A 10,135-nucleotide genomic window follows, 5' to 3' on the forward strand; every position below is an offset into this window, starting at 1 on the left:
AGTACAGCTAGACCAGTAGTTTATTAATAAATAAATTAATTAATAAGGTGGTTCGAGGTGGCAATCATATGACGTGTTAAGCACTCCAAATAAGCAAGTAGGTGCCCTATCATCTTTTCTTTTGATGCCTCTACTCAAATGGGTCTGTGTCATACACGTGGCATGCTCACACTAAGCCAACTCATCATACTCAATGGAACCAAAATGAACCCAAATAAAAAAAAAATAAAGTCTTTCCACCCAATATAAATAATCCAAATCAGTTCCCCCATGATGAATATGCACCCATCTATCTCAATTCTCAAGTAAGATTACTAAATTTTCCCAAGGGCTGCCAACTAATAAAAATCATATGAAAGAAAATTTGGTTGATAAATGATAATTAAATGAATATACTCCTTGTTTTGTCTATTGGGTAATCAAATAACAAAGTGAATCTTCGTTTAGATACACCTAGTTAATTTATATTATATGTGGAGGGTGAAGAAGGGAAGAGAGGTAGGTCACCAACAGATCAGACCTAGCGATACCATCTCATCAATCAACATCGACCATATTTTAATATGTGAATGAGGCAACAGGCTATGCCCCAGTACAAACCATTAATCATTACATCATTGAATGAATATGGATATTTAGTAGGTGAGATGGCAATAGTAAATGATCTTATATATGTGGCTGTGGTTTGGCTTTCCCACGTGTTATTATGGAAGAGGAGGAAATGGTACAAGTTGGTTGGTATTGCTGACATCAATTCCAATTCCAAATGGAGTAGAGAGCTTACCTACAAGAAAGAATCCTGTTCATCACATAAGAGCTCCATTGGATGGATCCCATGTTTAAACATCCGCTTCATATCATATCAATTATACTACATACGTGCTCTACCTTGTATGTATTAACTCTACCTTTTACAACTAATATTAGTTAGCTATTTAGGTTGTTTGATCTTTTGATATAAAATTTGTCTATAAATGTGGGCTTATTTAGTGTTGTTGACCAAAATTTTTCCATGAATACAAGGATATAGAAAGGAACTTAAGACATTTCCCATTTCTTTTAAGCTCCAAACCAACCTGGCCTTTGAATATTTAGGGAAGATGGGGTCAAGTGGGGAGCTTTCCTACGCAACCTGTCATATTTGTACAATGTAAAAGCATGACATAGCCAATCCAAGCTGTCTACCATGTGAGGGATCCCTTGAAATTGAACAGCTAGCTATTCAATCTTCTACTTCATATCAGACCTATATAAGGGATCCCACCTTATATTAATATATTTACAAGTAATATTGGTTGTTGAAAGTTTTACTAATTTACAAGGAACACTTGCACAAATAAAACCATTTACGAAAAGCTATTTCCCATCAATTACAGTGAATGGAAGGAAATCTATCCGTGTAAGTTGTAACCATAACCAGAATTTAACTACTGTTAAGTCTTAAGTAACCTTAAAATCCTCCATTATTTTCAATTATAATGACACCCAGACCAAGACTGTTTTATTGTTAATGCTGCCCCTATCTAACATCAGACTCAATCTTAAGGAAAATAAGTAAATTGAGCACTCTTGTCCAGACCACCTTGTTTCTACTTGTGCTTTTAACAACATTATTCATATTTTGATATTAATTTTTTTTTTTACCAAAAGAGAGTTTTATTCTGATCACGTGGTAATTTTTTTGTTTAAAATTAACCCATTAACAAAGAATAGTGAGGAGAACTCATGGGTAGGAAAGGCAATTTCTCCCAACCTGCCCCTACCCTTAAATGTGGGGAGAGTTTTATATGTAGGAAGGATTTGGATTCTCAAAATTTAACCTGTTACAGGTTTTAGAGTAAATACGGGTTGAAAGGTTTAAGGAAGACATAAGGTCTAGAATTTACAAAGCTCTCCCTTAACCCGCCCCATTGCCATCCCTATTCGTGAGCCCATTTTTTATCCCAAGCCAAACCGAGCCTAAATTTATGAGATATATAACGTTATGAAGGGAGCTGTTTGATGCATGATTGGTAAAGAAATAAGATAAGATGACAGACAATAAATAAATTTTATGTTTTTTATTATTTTTAGGGATAGTAGCATATAAAGGCAACTTTTGGGGTTTAATATCAATAAAAATAATATTTTTTAAAAAATTTCAAAAGTATATTAACTTTTTAAAAATAATATCAATAAAGGGCAAAACACTGTTTATCATCTTCTTCTTGCCATTTGTTCACCAGCACTGCTGCTCACCGCCTCCCGCCACCGTTGTCCGCTACCATCCATCTCTGCCTCCACCTTCGGCAACGTTGCTGGAAGTGGCCAGAGGCAGAGGTGACGGTGGTGGTGCTGGTGGTCATTCCTCTACCCAGCGTTGCCGTCGCCACCTCTGTCTCTACCCACCTCCGGCAACGTTGCTAGAGGCCAGAGGTAGAGGTGGCGGCGTTGGGCAGAGAAATGACCATTAGCACCACAGCCGCCACCTTCAGCAACGTTACCGGAGGCGAAAACGGTGACAAGTGGCGACAGGCGGCAGCGTTGATGAACAAATGGCAAGAAGAAGATGATGAATAGTATTTTTGCCTTTTATTGATATTATTTAAAAAAAATAACATATTTTTTAATTTTTTTAAAATATTTCTTTTATTAATATTAAACTTCAAAAATTGCCCTTATATACTATTACCCCTTCTTTTTATCTAAAACGGAACAGCACAGATTGCCTCTTTATTATTATAAGATTATAGGTGAAGATAGTCTTGTTAGTTGAACCACTTTATCATGATTTGTCCAGTCACTATTTATTTATTTTCTTGCTTTAATTTATTTTACACGTTCCCAGCATTTTTTTTTTATTTATTTTTTGCAGGGGCAGTATTAAGTAATCAAGAGGTTAATATGTATAGCAATAGCCTGGTGAGAGTCGGTCATTCAACGACACTGAGAAGGAGAGGATGAGTTGGTCATACTTATAATCAATCATTCTAATTAATGAACTGACCATGTGTAGATGGTCAATCATTCTGTTGTAACTGATAATTAGACATAGCTCTAGCTAGTTGTGCTAATAATAATACTCATAGAGACCCTTTTGTATCAACGTGTTAGGTCCTAATTTCTTTTTCCTTTTTTCTCTTGATTGAATCGTTTTTAAGGACTCCTAACAACTGTCTGCCAGATGAGTTGGTTTCGTAATTAAGTTGTAACAAGTAATGTCAATCACATATAGATGATATGTGATGATTATTTTCTTGATGAAAACCAACAGCTAAAAAAAAGGGAAGAAAAAGATACGAAGGAAAGGAGAAACAAAAAGCAAATTAAAGAAGAAAGTATAAAAGCTAAAGATTTAAAACTAAATTATATATATAAAGCTAACAATAATAATAATAATAGGGTTTAATTTATTTAATCAAATTGAGATTCGTCTAAAGTAGTAGGGCCGGTGATAACCTACAGCATTGCATCCATCATCAGATCCTTCGAAGGGTGGGACCCTTAAAGTTCATTAGGATTTATGAAACCTCAAGGTAATCTAAGTACCCACTTTCTGGTTGTATAGTTTCCATGAACTCATTCAACTTGGGACTCTGCCCACTCCACTCCACAAGAGAAGAAGCAGGGAGATATGAAAAAGGAAGAAAGAATCTCAGCTCTTGGAACCGATAACCAAACATTTCAACTGTAGTGAGATATATTAGGGTTATGATCATGTGGGTGGCGAGTGGCGAGTGGCGAGCGGAGGGAGTTGGTAGACAGTCTTGTGAGGGCATTGAAACGAGGCCTTGCGTGCGTACATGAGTTGTTGCTCGCTTGATAAACTAGTGGTGGTTGGGGACTGATGATCTGTTCTTCGTTACTAGTGTCACTGCACGAATGAAAATGCTCTGTCATGGTTGACAGAACGGGCGGAGGAAGCGGGAAGCCTAGCCTATGAACCAAGAAACCCTCCTTGCAAATTTGTTTTTCCTATAAACAAAAAAGAAATCCAAAACATTTGGCTGATCCCACCGTTTTAGAAACAAACAAAACTAAAAACCAAGATATTTTATTTGATTTGGAAGCAACATCTGAACGTATGTAAGGATGTTAGCCTTTCCTTCATCATTCATTCATTCATTCATGAGAGAACGTATGTAAGCCTTAAAAAAAGGCTTCGGTTTGATTGCGTGAGGTTCCAAAGAACAGATGAATGCTGACAATTTCAATTTAAGTAGGATAGGGGCCCACCCTTCACATGGACAACGCTTAAACGAAGCCTAAACCCAGATACTGTTGCGATATTTTCGTCTTTTTCCATTTAACAAAACAACAACAAAATGAAAAACTGATTTACCTGCTTTACCTGTTTCTCTCAGAAGCATACAATACCATGACCATATCTGAAAGCGACGCTCCCTCCTGTCCTCTGTCCTCATACCCTAATCCCTTCCTTCAATTTGCATTTGCAATTTCAGAAAAAAAAAAGAACCCCATATTTTCGTATTATCATTGACGATTTTATATTTTTTAATTTTTAGTTTTTTACCCAGAAAAAAATGAAAAATCTTTCACCAGAGGCAGAGGGAGCAGTCCAAACTCCAAAGCCAGCGCTATCCGTCCCTCGCTACTGAAACCAACGGCTATATCACTTTTATTTTAAACTATACTCTGTATAATCTTTCTTCCTTCTTTCTTGTTCTCTAATCCATATCCATTTACTGAATTTACCGAAGCCTCCTCAGTCCTCACAGCTAAAACCCAATTGTAAGTTTACAGCATCAAACCATTCTGCTACAACCTTCCATCATTTCGTTAAGAAAGCAGGGATACTTTGGTACTTCCGGCTCTTCAATCATCCTTTCTTCAAAAAAATAAACAATATATAATTTCCCAATCCATTGCAGTATCTGTCATCACTCTTTTGTCTTCCGTCTGTCAGGTGTGAGGTGTCAGCGCCCACCCTTTCTCCTATTTTTACCAACTTCTCTGCTCTCCTCTCCCCCACCTAAGCTAAGTGGGGGGCTATGCTCAAGGCTTCTTCCAGCAGCCAGTAGCATTAGTTGCCAATTTTGGAAGCGTGTTTCTTTGTCTCTGCTTTCTTTCGCGAATTTCGCTAAATTTGAAGGAATCCCATTCTGTTACTGCGTCGACTGAGGGTTTGGTGAACACATGGGAGAGGAAGAAGTAAAAAAAGTTGAGGCCGAGGCAGCCTCTGAGCCTGCACCACCACCGCCTCCTCCTGAAACTGTCGTAGCTCCAAAAGACGTTGCAGAAGAGAAAGCTGTAATTCCACCTCCTCCCGAAGGCAAGGTCGATGAACCCAAAGGTCTGCTCCTGGTTTTTCTTTGTTGTTTGTTCTTAAGCTTAACTCTACTTCTTTCAAAGCATATGTTAGACTTTTAGAGATATAACTTGCGTCTCTCTGTTTGATTTTCCTTATTATCTTCTCTGAAACTCAAAGGCTTTCACCATCTCCAGTGGTTCTTTTTTAATTCGATTCTCGGTCGTTATTTGGAACTTTGGTAAAATCTTCATCTTCTTTTTTGATTGTTTCTAGTTGGTATATCAAGGAAATTATGAGATTCTTCAAGCTCCTTAAATTTACTATCGAACGACTGGAGTTCCTTCATGGTTGTTCTTGTTTTTGGTGTTTGTTTTTTCATACTTTCAGTTTGATGGAATTACCATAAAGCGATATGTGTCTTATTATTACAGATTATTTTCCCATGCCTTTCAGAAGCTAGAGGAAATTTTGAGGTCTCGTTTGGTTATTTCCTCGTTTTGTGTGTTTATTTATGAGTGATGATTTGGTAATTATAATTAATAATCTTCTGAATAAATTCAAATATTCCTTTTGAATCTTTTTTGGTCCAGAGCGAGAGAGTATACAAATATGTGATGTTTTTTTTTTTTTTTTTTTTTTTTTTCAATTTTCCAGATTCGTTTTTGTAATTGTTTACCCAAAAACAAAGAGTCCTTTTGAATTGAAGTTCTATTGTGGATAATTGGATGGACTGAAAAGTCTTCTTAGACACTGCTTTTATAGTGATAACTGAGAGCAGAGAGGTTTCAATAACTTTTACCCCTTTTTGAGATTGTTCCTTGAGATCTGGTATCGTTGTATAGACTATAGTTTCTTTTTGGTTTCAGACTATTTCTCTTCGGGTGGACTGACTTTCTAAGATTCCGAAGCGATGATTGATTTTGCTTTGTTAGATGTCCAATTACGAGGGATTCTACTTTTTGGCCTTTTCTCCTTTTATGAGTACTTTCTCAAGATCTGGTATCATAACCTATCGGCTTCATCTGCTCTACATGGAATACCCTCGTACTTGTGTAAATTTTTCTGCTAATGATCTGTTATGATCAAGACTGTATTCCTGGCCCAAAAATTAATCAACCCCTGTTTCGGGTTTTGAGCTTGAAGCCTGTCGAAGGTAAAAATTTTCAGCAAAAAATGAATATATATATACTTCTTAATGTCAAGTTATGTTGAAACGGTATCAAAAAGCCATGAGTTTGATGGGATTTTACCTTGACACCCTTGCTTTCCTTTGTAGGTTTTAAATTGAAACAGAATTCCTTTTTATCCTTTTCTTGTAATGGTTTACTTTATTTCATCTGGTGAACTTACTTGGAGTTAACCATGCTGTGCCCCATAGATATCATGTTGCGCAAGATAACAGAAGATACTCAGACTGAAAGGAAATTAATCTTCTTCCTGATTCCTTCTGCCTCCTCCTCTCGACTCCTATGCCCTGTTGTTCCATATATCACGGACAGGGATAGGGAGCATTCGCATCATCTAATAAATGCTTCATTATTAGGCTATGTTTGGTTTGAAGGAAAAAGTAGGGAAAGGAAGGGAAACCTTTACAAACCTTGTATGGGTTTCCTTGCCTTTTCCTACATTTTCCTTCAAACCAAACACAGCCTAAGAGGAGGGAAAAAGGAATTTAAAATATATGGCTGTCAGCTGTGTGATTCAATATTATTGTCTTGGAGCTTGTTTTGGTTTTTTGAGCTCACTAGTATGTGAAACTTAAAGTTGGTGCTTTTTGGTAGCCAAATAATAATACAAGTTGTTCAGTTGATCTCAGATATCTGGGGTCTTGGGAAGGTGGACTGGGTATGGACTTTACCCCTTTTCTTTTTCTTTTGCACAAAGTAGCTGCTCTTGGACTTGAACTCACATTTTATGCTTTTCAGCCTGAAATTTTACCATTAGCACATAAATGTAAAAAATTCCTAGACTTTGATGCAACAGTTCTAATGATGTGGGTAATTTACTTTTCCTTGTTGAAGCGAAGATAGATACCATTGCTCTTAGGTTTCTCTGTGAAATGCAGAACAATATTGTTCTCTCATGATGGATGATTAAAACAATATATTATAGTTTCTGATAAAAAACAATAAATAATATTTTCCTATTTGGTATTGTTTAACATCTAAACCATTTGCATGCTCTTCTGTCAATAACAGAGGCTCCAGAACCTACAGAGGAGAAATCAGATGATAGAGGTAAGTGTTGATTTAGCATCCGACCTACTATGGGCAAGCTAATCTTTAGATAGATAAATTGTTTCCTTCATATATTCTTTAGATGCTGCCCTTGCACGAGTTGAAACCGAGAAGAGGTTGTCCCTAATCAGAGCATGGGAAGATAGTGAAAAGACAAAAGTTGAGAACAAGTAAGAGATTTCATTGTACTTCTTTTTGAGGAAGAATTTAGTAATTGTTCATGCATGGTGATTAGAAACAACCTTAGATTGAATTATATGAATTTGTATAACTATATAGCCCTGCTATCGCAAATTTCCACTTGTCATTCTTATGGATTGTCCTTCTTAGAAGCCTTCATATGTTGTATTTTGCCTTAGTTGCCTCCATGTGCCTCTGTACTGTTTGACACAGGTACCCATAATGGGTAAACATGCTAATAATGGAAACAATGGTGTGTCATCACTGTTAAAACTAGGACTTTATCATAATCGTATTAAATATTGGCTCTTGTATACAAATCTATTGAAGTTCTTTGGTGGTGAGAGAAAATTTATGAAAACTGCAAACAATGTAAAGAAAGAAGAAGAAAGAAAAATGGTCGGCATTGAAGAGTTTATGACACCATTCATTGAACCATGTTTTGCATTTTTATCAACCTACATTGGGTATATATCTCCACTCTTCTCTACAATTTTCTAAATTTCATGTATGCTGTCCCTGTTTTTCTAAATTTGATGCATGTTCTTCGGATAAACTTTTGTATCATATTCACATATATAGTATTATTATCATGTTTGCCTTTATGTTCAGGAAAGTTGTTTTCATATTATCCTAGGTAGTATTTTCATCTTTCTGAAACATACCAATATTCTCAGGAACTCTGCAACTTGACTGGTTGAGTCAAAAAGTTCACCCCAAATTTTATAAATGGTCACGATAAATAGATGGGCTTTAAAAAAAAAACAATAAATTAGATGATCTTCAAAAGCAAAATGCTGTCCTGTTACTGGTTTTTTCTCTGAGGTAGATTGGGAGTCGATTTGAAACTTCCGAGACTTGACTTAATTGTATATTTGTACTTTGCTTATCCTTTAAACCAAAATCATACTACATGTTGGAATTGAAACTTAATCATACTGAAACAATTGAACAGGGCAGAGAAAAAATTGTCAACAATTGGGTCATGGGAAAACAGCTTGAAAGCATCTGTAGAAGCTAAACTGAAAAAGAAGGAGGTAAACTCATTAGTCCATTTTGTGGATGTCCTTTTAAATTTATCATGCTTTTTGATGCACTTGAAAACAACTTAGTCAATATCCAGTGATGGTCCTGATGATCTTGGGATGGGTAGGCTGGATATGGACCTAACCTTTGACATTTTTTTTTAACCTGTATTCTTATGCCTGTCAACTGGAGATTCTATCATGTCACCAAGCAATACACTTGAAAACAGTTTATGTGAGAAAACATATTTTATTGTCTCTAGTTAGCAAGAAAGACTAGCAATTTTCTAGTTTAACATCGTGATATGGCATCAAAAATCCCAAATCCATGTTACACCTAATCAAAAGTTGTGATCACCATACAGGATACAGCCATACTCTATGCAAGCATCTAGAAAAACATGGTAACAGAAGTGCCATGAGATTATTGGTTATTCAGCTCTAGTTGCAGCACTGATCTAATTGTTGTTATGGACCCAAAAAAAATGAAACCTTATGTTCCTAATCAAAAGGAGAAGCAAGATAAGCCAAGCTTCTTATCAGCTTCCAAACACCAATCCAGTATTTTCCTTTACCTATGCTCTGGATTTTGCTTCAAGCTTTTGCTCTTTCTTGTTTGCATTTTTCTAATATTTCATCTTCAGGTTGAGCATTAATTACTTCATTAATGTCTGTGACATGGTACTCAGCTCAGTTAAGGCTAAAACTTACTCCTGCATTTTTTCTCTGGTTCTTTTTTTTTTTCTTTTATTTTCAAAAGACTACCCAAAAAATGCTGGCTGAAAAAGAATTCAAAGTCTATCTTCAATTTTGATGATAAAGAGAACAAGAAAAACTCAAAAACTAATGAATTGAGAAAAGCCTTAAACAAACAGAAAACTCAATGGAGGAGTTATCTATCTTCTGTTAACAAAATGTGTACTTGCTTCTTTATCTGAAGAGAGAGAAAAAAGAAAAAAGAGATGTGGTCAAAGAAACTCTTGCTCCATTTCTAACACATATATGTTGTATTGGCAAATAATTTGGTGCAACAGGAAGAATATGAGAAGAGGAAGGCAGAATATGCAGAGAAAATGAAAAACAAGATTGCTCAAATCCACAAAGAAGCAGAAGAAAAGAAAGCCATGGTTGAAGCCAAACGTGGGGAAGATCTACTCAAGGCGGAAGAGTTGGCTGCAAAGTACCGTGCAAAGGGGACTGCCCCAAAGAAGCTGTTTGGGTGCTTTTGATGTTGAAATTCTCAAGCTTGACAAGTAGAAGTGGGAAAATGTTTGATTTTTTCATTTGTATATTTCCTTTTTATGTTTGTTTGCTGTTTATTGCTTGTGTTTGGTGGAGATAAAGCAAATGTTCATTTAGTGTGAATGCTTGATGTGTTTGTGTGTATATAAACAAATTGAAAAACTTGCATTAATTAATTGTGAAAAAACAATGTTCGAAAA

The 10,135-nt window shown here is 35.9% G+C and overlaps 1 protein-coding gene across 1 annotated transcript; it reads left to right on the plus strand.

Moving 5' to 3' along the window:
• Positions 1-4,388: 4,388 nt before the first annotated feature.
• Positions 4,389-10,135, plus strand: LOC148879979 (remorin 1.4-like). Its single transcript, XM_088961769.1, has 5 exons — positions 4,389-5,293; positions 7,450-7,488; positions 7,571-7,658; positions 8,624-8,705; positions 9,728-10,135. Exons 1-5 carry the CDS (start codon positions 5,137-5,139, stop codon positions 9,920-9,922), a joined length of 561 nt encoding a protein of 186 aa, XP_088817895.1. The 5' UTR covers positions 4,389-5,136; the 3' UTR covers positions 9,923-10,135.

The sequence above is a fragment of the Nelumbo lutea genome, chromosome 1, assembly GCF_056320005.1.
Source record: "Nelumbo lutea isolate HS-2025 chromosome 1, American lotus-T2T, whole genome shotgun sequence".
Lineage (NCBI taxonomy): Eukaryota > Viridiplantae > Streptophyta > Magnoliopsida > Proteales > Nelumbonaceae > Nelumbo > Nelumbo lutea.